Source organism: Meles meles, chromosome 14 (assembly GCF_922984935.1).
Source record: "Meles meles chromosome 14, mMelMel3.1 paternal haplotype, whole genome shotgun sequence".
Classification (NCBI taxonomy): domain Eukaryota; kingdom Metazoa; phylum Chordata; class Mammalia; order Carnivora; family Mustelidae; genus Meles; species Meles meles.
The window spans coordinates 14,408,152-14,427,123 of NC_060079.1; the positions used below are offsets into that span (position 1 = coordinate 14,408,152).

The window sequence follows — 18,972 nt, forward strand, 5'->3', positions numbered from 1 at the left end:
ACCAACTTAGTTGATAAAAGACCTGTATAGTTTAAGAGTAATGATCCCAATTTTAAAAAAAGCTCTACTGTGGGTAAAATGCTATCAAACAGCATCACATGCTACATAGAAATCATTCATGAAAGGAAGGGTCAATGGATGAGACAAACTTCATTGTTGTTTTAAAACAAGAAATAAGAAATTGCCACAGCCATCCCAACCACCCTAATCAGTCAGCAGCCATCAACATCAAGCCAAGAACTTCCACCAGCAAAAATTACAACTTGCTGAAAGCTCAGATTATTTTTTACCAATAAAGTATTTTTCAATTATGTACATTTTTAGTAATAATGCTATTGCACACTTAATAGACCACAGTATAGATTATAGTATATGTAAATATAAGTTTTATATGTACTAAAAACCAAAAAAAACTCATTTGACAGACTTTATTGAGATACTTTATTACAGCGGTCTGGAACTGAATGTGCAATAACTTTAAGGTATGCCCGTAATTTGCCCACAAGCGTACATAAGGTAGCACATCCAGGATTTGAAGTTAGGTAATCTGACGCTAGAACATGCTCCTAAATATTATACCTCTCAATTCCATCTGCACCATGGCTCAAAGTAAAAATCTAAAAGTCATGTATTTCTGCATTATCCACTTCCAATCCTTTGTAATTCCAACATTATCTTGAACTAATGTACTTCTCTCCATCTCCATGGCCATCACCCTTGTCTAAGCCATCATTTTGCCTGTGCATTCTGGTCTTCCCCCAACAGAGGGAGTTCCCTGCTGCCCTAATTTTTATTTTTATTTATGTATTTATTTATGTTAAGCTTTGGAATTTTTTTTTATTTTATTGTTATGTAAGTCACCATACAATACTGCATGTTATACATAAACAATGAATCATGGAACACTACATCAAAAACTAATGTACTGTATGGTGACTAACAGAGGGTGTTTTTTTAAAGTAAGACTCTGATGTCACAATCTTGTTGAAACTCCTTTATGGGCTGCCGCATGCCTGACCATGGCCAAAAGAACTTTCCGTGACCTAAGTCCTGTCCTCTCCAGACTCTGTCCCACATTAGCTTCAGGGGCCCTATTCCTGGGACATGCCAAGTATGTGGCCCACCCACTCAGAGTCTTTGCTCTTGCGGTTCTCTTGGATCAAAACCGTCTTTTCTCCAAGCTCCCTCCATCCTGTAAGGTCTCAATTCTCCTGCTCCCTCATCCCAACTACACTATCTAAAAGCTCACTCTATGATAGCACTCTGTTTCCTTCACAGCACTTACCACATCTCAATCTGAGGGGGAAAAAATGTAAATGTAGTAGTTCAAGCCATGGAGCAAGTGTGAGTCCATGTGGGTTCAAACACTGTATACTATGATCTGTGTCTCCCTCTCCTCATCTGTTAAGAAAGGGTATAGTAATTTCTGCTTAGTATGACTGCTGTGGTAAGCTGCAATCCCTAGCAAATAAGTGCTGTTTAAGCATTTGCTGTAATTACTGAAGGCAATATTCGTGCCTGTGATCACCTCTATGTCCCCAGTGCTCAGAACACACAACTAATAAAAGTTTGTCAAATGACTACAGTTCCTTTTCATTGTTCCCTTTATAAAAGTGACAGTGTCTACTATTTCCCAGTGCCATATGGAGGTTTTTACCTCGTGATCACAATTAATGTACCTTCACAGTCTATTTTACATGCATTTATTTTATTCTACCGACATTGCACAACTGTTATACAACCTACAAAAAGTACAAAAGCCTAATCCATTTTCCAGCTCAGAGCTCAGAGCTCAGAGCTAAGCTTCAAAAAAAGAACAGTACAGTAAGTCACAAGGAGAGTTGGGTATGGGCACAATTCATACTGTCTGTCACATGATGTATTTAAAGCTGTAAGTATTGCCACAGGAGAATCTCTTGTCTTTGCAGCGACCACACAGTTCCTGTCGATGAGGCCTCCTTAGATCAATGTGCCTTTTCTTTTGAGAACAGGAACAACGAGACTTTGAACAGGTCTTTAGAAAACAAGGAATAGTTTGGACACTAAATAATTAAATCAGTGTTTCAGATGTAATCATCAAATCAAAGTACTTCTCCCCGCCATCCATATCCCTACATCTTCATCCCCCTTTGAATTTTATGAGAAGTCCAGGACGAAGCTGTACAAAACCACTCATATCCTGTCAAATGGCATGCAATTTCCAAGAGGAAAAAGCAAAGATGATATTTACAAAAATACTGCTAAGCCAAGTAAGAAGATCTAATGTAAAAGACAGGTTTTAAGAGAGTTTATAGAATGCCCTCACTAATGGGTTTTTACATATTTACATAGCCAGGTAGGGCTAAGGGGCAGTGAGTGAGTAATAAGTGATTTGATTAGCTAGGCTGGAATATCGGAAAACACCAGAGCAGTGATTCTCAACCAGCTGTATTTTACCAACCAACAGATGTCTGGCAATGTCGGGAGATGCTCTTGGTTGTCACAACTAGGGGGAAGAGGTTCTAGAGGAAGTTAATTCTCTTTTCTCTCCAGACATGCCTAATCTTTACTATAATGTAGAGTATTCTTAACCATTACCCCATTCTGTCTACTGACAAATAAAAATAATACCCTATGGAGACTGGTATAGTGCCCTTGTCCACCCTCCCAAACCCACTAATCTTTATAATTGATCATCAGAGCTCTATTTTATGCATATGGTCATATGCAGAAATGAATAAGTTTTACATTTTATATTGTACAAACAGGGATTTTCATTTTGCAAATGAAAGTCTTGAATGTGACTTATGAAATGTTATACTACATTTATATCTTCCACTCTTCCAATGACAAGAATGCATCCTTGTAAGAAAATCCTAATAGCTAATACATGGTGTTTACTATACAAACTGTCCTAAGCACTTTATATAAATTCATTTACTCCTCACAAGTCTTATTGTGGAAGAAAAGCCTCAATTAAAAAAATACATAAAAATCAGTATGTACTCTAAGGTAGGTTTTTGTTTCTGGCAATGATGGACTAGGAGTTTTTGACCAAGCCTCCTACTTAGGATAACTAGAAAAGCTGAGCTAAAGAAAATAACTTTTACAAGGAACTATTTGAAGGCACTGGAGAATTAGCGAATCATTAGTGAAAGAAACCCAGAAATGGAGATGAGCCTGACATTTGGGACTATTTCCTCTCTAAAGGTCTTTCAATTCTGGAAAAGATAAAAGAAAGTGGGAAGTTGAAGGTAAGTTTGACAAGTTGATAAAGCTGAGGGATAATTTTAAACATGCCCAAATGGAAGAGACCTGGTATGCAGTTCAGGTTTTGTGTTTGGACCCTGGAGCCTACAATCTAAGAATAAAGATGAACCAAGAATTTACCCAGCTTTCACAGACACTGAAGCCCAGCTTCAAAACAGCTTGGAGAATAGCAATCTAAATTGTTGGTGTCTCTCATCTTCCCCAGAAGCAAACAAATCTCTTGTGGAGGAAGATACTATCATGGGCTTCAAATTATCACTTTAATTCTTCATATTCATTAGAGAGCACTCAATCAAAAATAACCATATGAGGGGTATGACAAGACAGAACCACAGGAAATGAAGAGCATAGCAACAGAACCATAGGGCATTAAGTTAATGGAGTCACATAATACAGATCTCAAGATAATTACACTTAATACATTCAAAAGAAACAAGACTGATATTTTCAGCAGAGATCTGGAAATAATTTATTCAACACATAAAAATTGTAGCACTGAGAAACAGAATAATTGAAATCAACTCAACAGATGGACTTAATAGCAGGTTGGAAATAGCTGAGGAAAGAGAAATGAAGAATAGTTTAATAGATGATATCCAAACTGAAGCAAGGAGAGACAAAACCATAAGAAATATAGAAAAGAGCATAAAAGGCATAAGGGATATGGTGAAAGGTCTAATATGAGTAACTGGAAGAGAGAATGCAGGCAAAAGTAATATTTGAAAAGATAATGGCTGATAACTTTCCAAAAGAGACAAAAATCTTCAAGCTACAGATTCAAGAAATACAATGAATCTCAAATAGGTTAAATACAAAGAAACCACAACTAGGCATATAATTGTAATTGAAAACCAAAGCAGAGAGAAATATCTTAGAGGTAAGTAGATTTAAGAAGGAGACAAAAAACAGGAGATATTACTTCAAAAGCGCTGAAAAATACTAACAGCCAACTTCACAAAGGCAATGAAGGTCAGACCCTTAAAGGGCAAAAAGGAAACTACTGCTAACATAAAAATTCTATACCCAGCAAAATTATCCTTTAAAATCCAAGAGGAGATGCCACCTTCAGACCTGCACTATAGTAAATATTAAAACATGGGGCACCTGGGTGGCTCATTCAGTTAAGCGTACGACTCTTGGTTTTGGCTCAGGTCATGATCTCAGGGTCTTGAGATCAAGTCTCGTGTTGGGCTCTGTGGTTAAAGATTCTCTCCCTCTGCCCTTCCCACTACTCTGTCTCTAAAATAAATCTTTAAAAAAATATTAAAATGTAGCCTTCAGGTAAAAGGAAAGTGGCCCTAGATACAGAAAGGACCTAAACAACAGAAAAGAAACATATGTAGCTAAAGCTGATGAATGACTATATAAAATAATGTCTTATAAAGTTTAGAATTAAAATATACAACAGCAGTATAAAAACCAGGATGAGGCGATAAGGAGTTAGAGTGTTCTAAGTTCATTGCATTGTCAAGGAGATCTAAAATTTACAATTTATGTAGACATTGATAGCTCAAATAATCATGTTGTATTGTCTAAGGTAACCACCAGAAGAATAATAAACAATGAAAACTACCAAGGTAATAGAGATGGGGAATCTTTTCTTTAAAAAAAAAAAAAAGTCAATTCAACTGAACACAAGAAAAAAAAGTGGTATAATAAAAATATATTTAAACCCGACATATTAAAAAACAACTAAAAATCTAAAAGTAAATAATTTATAAACTATTAGACTATTTTTGAATATTTCAAAGTAGTAAAAAATGTTTTTCACTAAATGAAGGATTTAGATTAAAAAACTCTTGATTACAAAAACCAACTACATCATACTTCCCTGAAAAGTTTAAAAAGAGGTTTCCCGCAAACTCTCATCTAATTCTATGACTTCCTAGACACTGGAGAAACCATAAAATCTGATCATAGTTCTAATTTCTATTATTTGTGTAAACTTGAACAAGTCATTTTCTTATTGGACTTCAGCTTTCTGGTCTGTAACATGGGGATAACACCTACCTCAAAGTTTAGATTACAGGAGATAATGCACATGAAGCACTTAGCCCAAAGTTTGGTACATCGTAAAGCTTAATACCGGTAATCTATTAAGTTTCTACATCCCTAGGGAATTGTCAAAACCTTATATTGTGCACCTGAAACTAATATAACACTGAGTTAACTAACTAGAACAAAAATAAAAACTTTCAAAAAGTTGCTACATCCAAACCACACACCGGGTGTTTGAGAAACAAACACACATAGCCCATACATAAAACACACCATATAAAGCAACTTTAAAAAGTCAGTCTTACATCTCTCCCCTCACCCCCCCAATCTAGAATTTATTTTTTACCTAAAATATTATAAAAATTCAAGGTATAGAAAACTTAACACTCTGATGCAAATATCCAATTCTATCAAATCACAACATTTTGCCACAGAAGCTTCTATTTTAAAATGGCAACATTAGAGACACGATGAAAGTGCTCTATATGCTTACCTGACATTGGACTGCTTCTACTCGGTAAGGGTTAAAACTCTTTAGGCATTTGCAACATAGTTGTTTGAAATAAACCTAAAGAGAAACAAGTCTATTTTTAAATACAAAATTATATGTACCTTAGGCTCTGAGTTCTTAAGTATTCCATTCCCCCAGCTTGTGCCTGGCTTTTGCCCCTCTGCCCTGAGGTCTGAATCTCTTCTGCTGCTAGGAGCCACTTTTCCTCACTTTTTGCACCTTACCTGTAGAATCAAGATACTACCACTTATTTTCTATAATTGACAACTACCTAATAATGTACACAAAGTACCACAGTAAAAATCTTCAATGGGAAATAGCTATTATAATTTTATTCATTGTGTGGGCTGAATCCTTGACCTTCTCCTTCTGACCTAGTGGATGAGCCTCTACTTTTTCACTTTCTCATATTTCCCCACCTGAACTTCAAATTATTTGTAGCTACCCACCCATACTTACTGTTTCTCAACTCTGTGCATTTTCTTGGGCACATTTTCTCCCTGCCTTACTTGCTGAACTACTATTTATCCTCTGAAATCCTGCATGGCCATCATGATGCCTTCCCTCCAAAATGGTAACCATGCCCCTCCTGTGTTACTACTGCAACACCTCCATGCCACTGGGGCCACTGTGTCTATCACCAAATTGTATTTTATCTGTATCACTCCTAGGAGAATAAATTTCTTAAGAATGAGCTCTGGGGGAGCTCAGTCGGTTAAAGCCTCTGCCTTCGGCTCAGGTCATGATCCCAGGATCTTGGGATCGAGCCCCGCATCGGGCTCTCTCCTCGGCGGGGAGCCTGCTCCCCCCCCGTCTCACTCTGCCTGCCTCTCTGCCTACCTGTGATCTCTGTCAAATAAAATCTTAAAAAAAAAAAAAAAAAAAAAAGAATAAGTTCTAGGTCTTGTTCTTTGTATGCTAACATCTTAGAGTGTTTTAACTGAACCCACTGTTTACCTTTTTGCTAAAGAGGAAAGTAATTTTAGTTTAAAAATCTACAAATATGGGGCGCCTGGGTGGCTCAGTGGGTTAAAGCCTCTGCCTTCGGCTCAGGTCATGATCTCAAGGTCCTGGGATCGAGCCCCGCATCGGGCTCTCTGCTCCGCAGGGAGCCTGCTTCCTCCTCCCTCTCTGCCTGCCTCTCTGCCTACTTGTGATTTCTCTATGTCAAATAAATAAAATATTTTTTAAAAAATCTACAAATATAAATAAATAAACGAATAAAAAAATCTACAAATAAATAAAATCTTAAAAAAAAAAAGCATCTGCCTTCGACTCAGGTCATGATCCCAGGATCCTGGGCTCAAGTTCCACACTGGGATCCTTGTTCAGCAGAAAGCCTCCTTCTCCCTCTGCCTGCTGCTCCCCTGCATGTGTGCTTGAGCTCTCTCTGACAAATAAATAAATAAATAAGTCTTTAAAAATCCATTTGCCTTCAGGGTCTAGTAAATGGCTAGTATGAAAAGTCAAGTTTTCACTCAGGTTTTAGCATGATTTCTTGTCCTCTCCTCCTAAACCGTTAGCCAGAAAAGCAGTATCTAAAATGTGAAAGCAAGGGAACTCAAACTCAAATACTCACCGAAGCTAATGAAATAGACCAGATGTAGACTGTTGCAAAATGAAGTGTGCATGCCCAGTGAAAGGAGCTAGAAGCTGCTGAGCTCCAGCCTACTGTCGTCACACTGAAATGACAGTCTATAGTGACCAGAGTCTATCAGAGAAATCTGGAAATGAAGATTGTGAAATCTTTCCAAACCTCAATACATTTTCTTTTAAAGATTTTATTTATTTATTTGACAGAGAGAATGGGAATAGAAGCAGGGAGAGTGGGAGAGAGAGAAGCAGGCTTCCCGCCAGGCAGGGAGCCCAGTGCAGGGCTTGATCCCAGGACTCTCGGATCATGACCTGAGCCAAAAGCAGACACTGAACACCTGAGCCACCCAGGCGCCCTACCAGTCTTAATATATTGACAACTAATTCAAATTAAGGGGGGGAACTGCTTAGCCTAAAGAAGTCTCTCCAAAGTTAAGTGTCACATTAGATTATTTCTCATATTGCCCCACCTTGTGGCCAGACCCTGGAAATTTCCAGGAGCTAAGACCCAAACGGGTTCAAAATATACCAATTTTAAGACTATCACCTAAATAACCTGGAATTTTGTTCAACAGAACTACCAAACCAAATGTAACACCAGGTTTAAGAGCCTCAGTAGTTCATGAGAACAGGCCAATTCTGTTCAGTTCAAACATTAACTAAGTACCTATTAAGGGCCCCGCACTAAGGGGGCCAAATGAATGAGACAGCGTTACGGTCAGGCTCCATCAGGAAACACTCTCCCTCGATATAACATCTGTGTCTGCCCCATCCTCCTCCCACGTCTCGCTCACTTTTACTTACCTTATTAGTTCCAGAAATGCACCACACGTAAGCACTCTCCCATCTGGTTTTACAATCTTTACAGTGAAAATAGCCATATTTTGGTTCCAAAAACTGCAGATAAGGAAGAAAAGTCTTTTACAATCTTGGGGGGGTGGGGGGGGGGAGAGTGAATCCGGGTCCTCTTCCATCATGGCTTCTTATAAAAAAACAAAAAGCCGAAAAAACAAAACAAAAAGCCTCCTAACCTCATTCATAGCTGTTCTCAAGGCTACCAGGCTAATTTAGCATCTCATCTCTCAAGGATTACTCTGGGATCCTTATTGTTCCCATCTCTTGTACTTTTCTTATGTTCTTTCAACAATGCCACCGGCACATTCTCCACTAAACGAGAATCTGATCATATATTTGACAGACTTGAAACCCACTTTTATCTCTTTCCCAAGACCAGTGGCTACCAGACTTTGGGTTTTCACATGCTTAAAGGTGGCACCCTATTTCACCAGAAAGTTACAAAACCCGTAGGACATGTAAAACACATGTTTTCAGAATAACCTCTCCTTCATCAAGTAAGGGGGGAAAGTGAAAGATCTTGCTATGTTGCCCCAGAAATGGAAAAGGAGAGGATGAGGCTAGCTGAGCACTAAGGACAGGGAGGAGAAAATTCACCTGGAAATTGGGTTTCCTGAGCAGATCGTCCCCATCAACTCCGTGTGCCTGCTTGCTCTTCCTTTCCCGAGTACTTGAGGCATCTTCCTCCTCCAACTTATTGTGCTGGTGAAGTTCCTCCTGTTTATCCTCTTCTGACCTTAGCATTGGTGATGGCTGCTGCTGCTGGCTGGCCTCAACAGGACCCAAAAGTGCCTTCCTCTCCTGGTCTTCCCCTTCCCTCTGCAGCTGAATCAAGCCCCTACGACCTATCACTGGTGAATAGACTCCCCAGGCTGACAGGGGTGCCTTGTGGCCTGTGCTGCCCCAAGGGGAGCGGCTGCACAAGGTGCGAGGTCCCAGTGAGCACTGCACGGACTTGTCCACCCGTGGGCTCACCTGCACGCCCACCTCCCTGGTGTGGGCCTTGTAAAGCCGCAGGCTCAGGCTGGGGTTCATCTGGGAGAGAACAGCCTTAAGCTGCGCCCTCTTGTAAGGGTCCATGCAGCAGTCAGAAGCATTTGCAGGCACCAGCAACCCAGGCCTGGCCAGGAAAGTGGGGGGACCAGTGTTTGGCCTCCAATCAGGCTGTTTGTGTTCAGAGAGTCCAGGATGGCCCAAAGGCATTGGATTCCCATAGCCCTGGTAAAAGCCATAGGGAACACGGACAAAGCGCTCCATCCACCAGGTGCCCAGGCGCAGCACAATATCCCTGGAGGGGGTTTGTTTGTCTCCTTGTTTTGCCTTCCACCTTCATCCACCCTCCTTCCTTTTCCCCCTGATCAAGTTAGTGTTGGTTCATTCCAAGCTTCTCCCTTTATTTCAGATCTTGATGGAAGCTGCTGCCTATTACCCTAATTAAGGGCAATCTACCTGTCTACAGAGGTCTAATTTCCACCTGATTCCTAATTGCCCTTCCCTATCTCTTCAATTCACTGTTCCTGAATCTTCTTCAAAGCTGTTTTTCATTTCTGACTTCTTATTCGTACACATGCTTTCATTAGCAAGTCACTCGTGTATCCTATAGCAACTATTTTAGAGATCCTCTTTTAAAGCATATACTAAATCAAATACAAATAGTAATTTATTTAAGCAGCAAACTAGAAGAGTATAAGGAAGTTAGTATACTGGCAGAGCTAATGAATGTAAAGATCCCAGAACCACAGAAGCAAGGAACATGGGGGAGTGTTTTATATAGTAGGAGAAAATGTATTTCAGAGGATTGTAGGGCATGCCACAGATCTCATTAATTCACTCCTAGTGAGGAGGATCCCTCTCCCAAAAAAGGTGAAAAAAGCCAATTATTTTGATCTAAAGGGTAAACAGAAACTTAACCATGGGTTTAGTGTCTGAAATCAAAGGAACTTGAATTGAAACCAGGGCCTTGTTACCAGACAAGTTACTTAACCAGGTGATTTGGTTTCCCCATCTGACAGTACTAATATACATGATTGTAAGACTTAACGTGATATCCCCTACAAAGCCCCAAACAGGAAAACTCCTAAGTGTTCAGTAAGTGGTAACTATCACAAGCTTTAGTATCTGTATTGGTAAGGCTTCCTGCTTAAAGCTCAAGACTATGATCAAACTAAAATGACGCCTATATAACCATGTAGAGCCCACCCTTTTTCTAATCCAAGGTTGTTTCGCTGTTTACTTGGCAAGAGCTTTCTGGAAGCAGCAAGATCTATGAGCAGCTCTCTCTCCACACCAGTTGAAAGCTTTCTAGGTTATACAACAAATCTGAATTGAGGCTCTTGCTGCGCATGTCACAGACCCTGTGAATGACAGGCTCCCTTCTCCCAGGGCGACTTGGAGAGAAGACAGGCACAGAACGAGGTGATTACCACCCCAAGAATGTAAAGGATGCTACGGAAGCCTGCAGAGGGTAGTGAGTGGAAGAGCAGAAAGTGAAAATGGTTTCACAATTTTTAAAGGGGGCAAACAAGCTTAGAGGGCTTGAAAACTTGCTACCTAGGAGCAACAGGCAGGCTAAAACTTAAGTCCTCTGGCTTCAAAACTCATCCCTTTCCATTCTGTAGAGAGCACGCAGCAGGGAAGTCAGTCAGCTACAACCACGAACCACTTTGGGGGACCGCCCTCGCTAAGGGCAAACAAAGGTCTTTCAAAGACCCCAGGCCGTCCCCCGGCTGCCACCCAAACGCGAGGTGGAGCAGAGAGAAGGGGGAGGAGTCGGGGAGTATACACAGTGGGCGGTCACGGACAAGAGCGCCGCCTCGTACGCCGAAGGCTCCGGGAAAACAGAAAAAACACCACAGCTCTCTCTTCACGCGGTTCCGGGCAGAATGTCCAGCGGTCCAACAACGACTTGGCTTCCGCCACACACGTGCGCCAGCTGCCCTCCCAGAACCTGACTTCCGGGTCGCACGCACGCTGCGTGTTACGTCACGGCCTCACCGCGCGACGTGTCGGGAAAGCTGGCTTTTGGCGCGAGAGTCTGAAACAAGATCGGCGGAGGCGGAGCTACTGGGGCTCGGCGGAGCTGCTGGGGCTCGGCGCAGCCGTGGATCGTCGCAGAAAGGAGCCTGCAGGTCAGCTTTCTGATCGAAGTGCCGGCGCGGTTTTTGTCAGCCTTCTCCGGCCAAAAAGAGCGGCACGTCCGGAGGCGGTTAGTGTTGGCCGGGTGGAGACCGACAGGCCTGTCTCCCGCGGTGTGGGGCTGAGGGGGACCGCATTCCCTGGGTGGGAGCCGCAGCCTCCAGACCCCGAACGTCTCCTGCCGCTGACGGTCTCTGCAAGCCGCGAGCCCCGCCCCTTCCCTGGAATTCCGCTTCCCAACTTGGCGCCTCGACCGCCGCCCAGGGTTTGCCCCGGAGCTGCCCTAGCTGTCCCACTCTGAAATTTCCTTAGTTGGAAATGCGATGAAGTTAATTTAACGGAATATTGTAATTTTAGGAGATGTTTCACAGCTCCTGACGCACTGTAGCGGCCTTACTTAACCCCCAGGGAATTGCCGTGTTACGAAGATTTACTGATTTGACATTGTCAAAAGATATTTATCTCTAATAGGACCCCTCGTTGGCTGTGCACCCTCTAGCCACACTTGACTAGTTAATTAAAATTAAATATTTAGAATTCTGTTCTGAGTCCTACTTGCCGCATTTCAAATGCTTAGTGGGAATAGTGGGCACTGTATTGCACAGCACAAATGTAGAATGCTCCCATCATCGCAGTAAGTTCGATTATTGTCCCGAAAGATGGGACTGAGGTCAACAAACAATATAACTTTAGGCAAGTTTACCTGCTTTTGATTTTTACTTCAGAGTCGGTTAACAAGGACTGCATCACTGTGAAGTGTATTTTGGTGTTGTCTTTTGCAGAGTTATTTACCTAGCGTTGGAGTAATTGTAGATAAAAATGCCTATTGGATGCAAAGAGAGGCCGACTTTTTTTGAAATTTTTAAGACGCGGTGCAATGAAGCAGGTATTACAAAGTTTATATATATCGATCATTTATGTTGCGAAAATGTTTTCAGAAAAATATGCAACTGTGCTTGCTTGCTAAGAAGAATCCAGTACCTAACGTTTTGTTTTCCTGTAAACTGTTCTTATGGGGTCATAAATCCAGTTAAGAAAATGATCATTTACAGTTAACAAAATGATAACTATAGAACAAAGATAAAGAAGGTACTGGCCTCTTGATTAGCAGGAGAAGGTATTGTTTTTAAAGCACAGAACTTTTAGCAATTGGTAATGTTACTTTATATTAGAAGTTGTCAAACTTTAGTCTCAGTATTCCTTACACTCTTGAAAATGATTGAGGACCTCAAAGAGGTTTTGTTTATGTATGCTACCATATAGAAATTAAAGCTTAGAATTTTTAAAGATGTGTGTTAATTCACTTAAAAAATAAAAAATCCATTGCATATTAACACAAATGAACATTTTTGTGAAAAATACCTTTTCTCCCAAAAAGAGTGGCTCTGTTTTACAGTTTTCAGTTCTCTGTAATATCTGGCTTAGTAGAAGAAAACTGAATCCTCATACCAATTTCTGCATTTAATCTGTTGCAGTATAGTGTTTTGGTAGAAGTATATAAAGAAAAGCCAGCCCCCCACAACAATGTAGTTGAAAAAAGGAGTATTTTAATAGTCTTCAATTAATTGTGGGTATCTTTGATAATATACCAGAACTAGACAAGTGGTAGTTTTACAAGTTGCAGTATGGAATTGGAAATCCTACCATGAACTTTTCCTTCCCTTTGTTAACATTTAACTCTTTTAGTCTTTCTTGCACTTTGAACAAATTGTTTATCCATGCTGTAACATCAGGCACTGATCATTGGGAAAAGGTCAGTGTTTTGAATTACACAGATATTCTATGTATTGACACATTGTATTAAGCTATAAAAAGTACAGTTGGTACTTTTTAAGTAAATCTCATCAGAAAAATCTTTTATTATTAGGAAGATGTCAAGTTTACAGAGGCTTATAAAGTTTAACAAAATTCTCATTCCCTTTTAAAAGCTCCTATTTGGTGGCACCTCGGTGGCTCAGTCAGTTAAGCGTCCAGCTCTTGATCTCAGCTCAGGCCTTAATATCAGAGTCATGAGTTCAAGCCCCACATTGGACTCTGCACTGGGCATGGAGCCTACTTTTAAAATATAAAAAAAAAAAAAAAAAACATAAAAGCTCCCATTGTATCATTGACAGCAAACTTTTTTCTGGTGACAGACTTACTTCATTTTTAAGAAAATGTCTACCAAATCACCCAACTCAAAATGACTTGTTAGTTGTTCTTTCTACTAAAAATGGCTTTCCATGAAAAAAAGTGCTACTTCAGCTCCTAACGCATCACGAGTGCCTTTTTAGATATCTGTCGTACTTAAATATGCAAAAATGCTTAATGCATACTTTCCATTTTGTCACAGAGAATATTAAAATATGTGCTCAAGCGTTGGGCTTTATAAAACTAATTTTTACTGCTTAATTAGTGATATTTTAAGTTGGACTGGATTTCTGGTTTTGTTTTTGACAAGTGTGTGATGTGAATACAATTACTAGAAGTTTATTGCCACTGCCTTGACTCATGCAAAGATGTCATCAGTTTTACTCACCAGCGGTGCAAATGTCAGCTTTGTGAAAAAGAGAAACAATGCCTTAGTATTGTTATGAAAATAGTTTTACGTCATGGATCTCCTGAAATTGTCTTGGGGACCTCCCCATACCCCCCTCCCTATCCCCTGCCATAGTCCACAGACCACGCATTGAAACAGTACTTTAAGGGTGGATAGATCATGATATAGATTTTGTCATTTCTCTTTAATAAGGACTCTTTTTATTCCATTTTATTTCTTAGTCTACATGTTCCTGTACCTGTAGATTTATCACATCCATTTATATTGTCATTGTAATTAAATTGTATCTGTAGAATACATTCTGATTATTGAATTATGAATGACTTTTGTCTCTGAATCATGAATATAAGAGAAAGAAAACTTTAGAAAAGCTAGCTAATATAGCTAGAAGCAATCACCTTGTAACTTTTGTAAATCCTTGTTATATCTTGGTACAGATTGAAAGGATAACAGGTTAATGACTTGTTTAATAAATATGCTTTAACAAAAGTAATCTACAGTCAAAATCTCAAGCATTCTTTTCTTTATTATGATTTTTACAGGCCATGAATTTACCTGTCACTGATTAAAACCAAGACGGAATTTTTATTTTTCTTACAGATTTAGGACCTATAAGTCTTAATTGGTTTGAAGAACTTTCTTTAGAAGCTCCATCCTATAATTCTGAACCCACAGAAGAATCTGGATATAAAATCAGTTATGAACCAAACCTATTTAAAACACCACAAAGGAAACCTTATCATCAGTTGGCTTCAACTCCAATAATATTCCAAGAGCAAGGTCTAATTGTGCCAATATACCAACAATCTCCTTTAAAAGAATTAGATAGATACAGATTAGACTCAGGTAAGTAATGTGGTACAGTAAACTAGGGAAAAACATGAACCAAAAATTCAGACAAACGTATGTTAAAACTCCCAGCTCTGTTGTTAATTGTGTCATGTTGGTCAAATCAACATCTTTTGCTCACTTTCCCCACCTTGAAAATAGAGATTGTGAACATAATATCTGATTAAGTAAAATAATGTGGGTACTTAGTGCTTCTTTCCCCCCCCCTTTCATTATATATCCTGTTTAGTGAGATTTGCTAAATTATGTCTTTCCTTTACCAAAAAAAGTAGGACTTGTTTTGATGATAATTAAGTAAATTCTATTCCTGTAGGTTATCACAGAGGAGAGGGAAGGTTATTTTTATCAATTTTCTTTAAATGTCTTGACTTGGTAGCTGTTTCCTTGACATACATGCCAGATATTCCAGTCAATCATGTAATAAGATAATATAGTCAGTCATCAAATGTTCATTACCTATTTAAGTGACATATTTTCCCTTTCTTTGGAGTATGACTCTCAAATAAGGGGAATTAATAGTACACCGAGAACAGTCTAATATTGAATTTGGTACGTGTGAAAAGCAAAGTACAAAAAGTATAATGAGAGTTGAGAAGAAAGATCGTAAATAGGTTTGGGAGGAGTTAGGGAGTGATTCATTTGAATTAAACCTTGAAGGATAGGTGAGACTCAAAAATTTGAAGATAGCATAGAATAATAATGTACGAGGGGAAAACATGAGGAAGATGACGGATGTTGTTAAGAGAATCTGGGGTGCCTGGGTGGCTCAGTGGGTTAAAGCCTCTGCGTTCGGCTCAGGTCATAATCCCAGAGTCCTGGGATCGAGCCCCGCATTGGACTCTCTGCTCTGTGGGGAGCCTGCTTCCTCCTCTCTCTCTGCCTAGTTGTGATTTCTCTCTGTCAAATAAATAAAACATTAAAAAAAAAAAAGAGAGAATGTTGAGTAATTCAGATTATTTGTAATGTTGCATGTGGAGTGTTGCATGTTAAAAAGGGACCAGTAAACTTGACCTAAGGCTAAAAAGAGCACATAGAGTCAGGTATTGATTGCCAGACTTAAAAAGCTGAAGGTGCCTCCTTAGCGCAGTAGGCAGCGCGTCAGTCTCAGACTTAAAAAGCTGAATCCATTTGAGAGATTGTTGAGCAGAAAAATCCATGTAAATTTGATCATGCTACTTCCTGCCCCAAACCTTTGATTACCTCCTTTGCCTTCATGATAATATCTTAACTCCTTAATATGATTTACAAGATTCTTTATAATCTGGTCTCTCATTAACTCATGCCTCATGCTGCCATAATCCCCCTCTCACCCATCCTCAATTTGCCATTCATTCATTCTGAATTTCTTTTTGAAACCGCCTTGCTCTGTGGCTCTTTATACATTGTTACCTCTAACCAGAAGTTAGTTACTTCCTATCTTTTTATCTAGCTAACTCATGCTCATCTTTTAGGTCGTTTTCCCTGTCATACTCATTTAGCTTCTAATGGAGGAGACTTACATGAGCAATCATAGTGGAACAAATGCTAGGAAAAAGGAAATTCATGGTACTAGAAAATATATATACAAAGAGGATTTAGGTATGGGCAAAGGTTTTCTTTATGTTGTTGGATACCAAGTGGCATACAGAGTGACTACTCAGTGGAAATTTTATAGAATAAAAGTATTTGTTGTCCTTTAGAAAGCCTAATAACTGGGGCGCCTCGGTGGCTCTGTCAGTTAAGCATCAGACTCTTGAATTCAGCTCAGGTCATGATATCAGTGTCCTGGGATCAATCCCTACATCAGTCTCTGCGCTCAGCAGGGAGTCTGCTTGAGGATTCTCTCTCTCTGCCCCTCCCCCAGCTTACAGACACTTGCTCTCTCTCTCTCTCTCTTTCTCCTTGTCTCGAAAATAAAAAAAATCTTGAAAAAGAGAGAAACAAAGAAAGAAAGAAAGCCTAATAACTGGCAGCAGTCTTTGGAGATGTGTTTTCAAAATGTGATGCCTGGATCATGAGAATCTCCAATAGTGCTAAATGAAAGAGAAGATTTCGGGCCCTGATACTCTGAATCTACTAAATTAGAATCTCTAGAAATAAAATTCATAGGTGTACATTTTAAACTAATCAGGTGATTGTCATGGAAACAAAGACTGAAGGCAAGGAGATCAATTAGACCTATGATGGTCCAGGTGGTGGGGAGCCAAGTGCCTGAATTAGAGAAATGGTAGTGAAAGTGGATATGAGAGATAGAAACTATAAGACCCCACAGTAGTCTAGACCTGGAGATTTTAAAGAAAGGATCAAATCACAGGTTTAGAGTATAACTAAGAATATAACGGTGACATTCATAGACATTGTAAGCACTGGCGGTAAAACAGGTTTAAGAGGGAAAGGCTTCAGGGCACCTGGGTGGCTCAGTCAGTTAAGCATCTGCCTTTGGCTCAAGTCATGATCCCAGGGTTTTGGGATCAAGTTCCACATCAGGCTCCCTGCTCAGTGGGGACCCTGCTTCTCCATCTGCCTCTGCAGCCCACCCCCCCTCCCCGGTCTCTCATGAAAAAATAAATAAAATCTTTAAAAAAAAAAAGTGAAAATGCTTGAAAGGATCAAAAAAAAAAAAGATTGAGTTTTGGACTGCAATTTGGGACAGTAAAAGGTTGTTAAGGTGATGTCCCAAAGGCTTTGGGAAATATAAGACTGAAACTAAAAGAATATAGGCAGAAAAGAAAGCCATAGAAACCAACTATCTATTTGGAGAGTGATAAAGTCATCACATGTAGTAAGGAATTGATTATAATGAGGCCTAGGTTAGAGCCTTAAGGAATATTTAGCTGATGAAATGCAGAACACAGAAGAGGGAATCATTCATTCAATATTCCATGCTTACTTTGTGCCTGGCAACTTGCTAGGCATTCAGGATACAAACTGATGACTAGATGAATAGATGACTTTTGACTTTTAGGAACTCAGTCTTGTATAGTACAAAATATATAAATAAATACACTGATGTAGTATATGCTATAATAGGAACATATACAAAGTGCCATGTTGTGGGCGTAGTAAAAGGGACGGCCATCTTTTTTAATGTGCTCAGGAAAAACACTGTAAACCAGTTAATGCCGAATCTATTGAATCTTGGAAGACCCACCTAGAGTCACTGGTTTATTTTCTAATTTAACCTGTTGGAATTGGTGTGTCTATAATTAGGGAAGGATAGGAATGAGTTAATAAGGCTACTCTGGGCTTGCTGCAAAAATATTAAATTTTTTAAGATAATAGTGCATAAATAATTCTGACTGTAGTTTCCTGATACCTTTTGTTTTTGTTTAGTTTATATTCAGAATTAAAATGTAAGGCTTAAGCTGTTTTTTAAACATACTTGTTTAGTTCTAACATCTACTGTTTAAAAAGAACTATCCCTAAAGTTTCATGAGGAAATGTGCTATTTCTGCTTCTTAACATCCTTACTTTTGCATAAAATCATCAAGTTTATCTCACCATCCTCAGGTTACTTGGGAAATGTTTACTTGGGTATGAACTTATTTTTGCCTGGTTCATTTTTTTTACTTTTTTTTACATTTGGGTTTTTCATTGCTAAGCCAATACTGCTACTTTATTGTTAACTGAAGTTGTTTGTTTATATTAGAGTTCATTCTCTGTATCAGTCTATGGATTTTGACAATTATGTAATGTCATATATACACCATTACAGTATCCTACAGAATAGTTTCACTGCCCTGAAAATCCTTTGTGTTTCATAGCACCCCCCACCCAACCCTGGCAACCACTGATCTTTTTATTGTCTATGGTCTTTTCCAAAATGTCATATAGCTGGAAGCATACAGTATATAGCCTTTTCAGGCTAGCTTCTTTCACTTAGCAATGTAAGTTTCCTCTACATCATTTCGTGGTTTGATACCTCATTTTTTTGTTTGTTTGTCTGGTTTTAAAGATTTTATCTATTTATTTGAGAGAGAGAGTGTGTGAGTTCGGGGAGAGACAGAGAGAGAGGGAAAAGCAGACTCCTTACTGAATGTGAAGCTGGAAGCAGGGCTTGATCCCACCAAGGACACCGGAGATCATGACCTGAGCCAAAGTCAGTCAGACATTTAACCGACTGAGCCACCCAGGCACTCCATAGCTCTTTTCTTTTTATCACTGAATAATGCTGTATATGCATATACCACTTTGTTTATCTGTTCAACTACCAAAGAACATCTTGGTTGCTTCCAGGTTTTGGCAGTTACGAATAAAGCTACTG

General features: G+C 39.4%; 2 protein-coding genes across 2 annotated transcripts in view; one reads left to right on the plus strand and one right to left on the minus strand.

Moving 5' to 3' along the window:
* Nucleotides 1-1,733: 1,733 nt before the first annotated feature.
* On the minus strand, nt 1,734-9,463 carry ZAR1L (zygote arrest 1 like). Its single transcript, XM_045978042.1, has 4 exons — nt 8,804-9,463; nt 8,156-8,248; nt 5,741-5,815; nt 1,734-2,014 (listed from the first exon to the last, which is right to left on the minus strand). Exons 1-4 carry the CDS (start codon nt 9,461-9,463, stop codon nt 1,871-1,873), a joined length of 972 nt encoding a protein of 323 aa, XP_045833998.1. The 3' UTR covers nt 1,734-1,870.
* A 1,650-nt stretch (nt 9,464-11,113) lies between these two features.
* Nucleotides 11,114-18,972, plus strand: part of BRCA2 (BRCA2 DNA repair associated) — a 60,066-nt gene continuing 52,207 nt past the window's right edge. Inside the window, exons 1-3 of the mRNA XM_045978032.1 lie at nt 11,114-11,411; nt 12,124-12,227; nt 14,481-14,726. Of these exons, the coding sequence (XP_045833988.1) occupies nt 12,161-12,227; nt 14,481-14,726 (313 nt within the window). The 5' untranslated portion in view covers nt 11,114-11,411; nt 12,124-12,160. The remainder of the gene's footprint in view (nt 11,412-12,123; nt 12,228-14,480; nt 14,727-18,972) is intronic.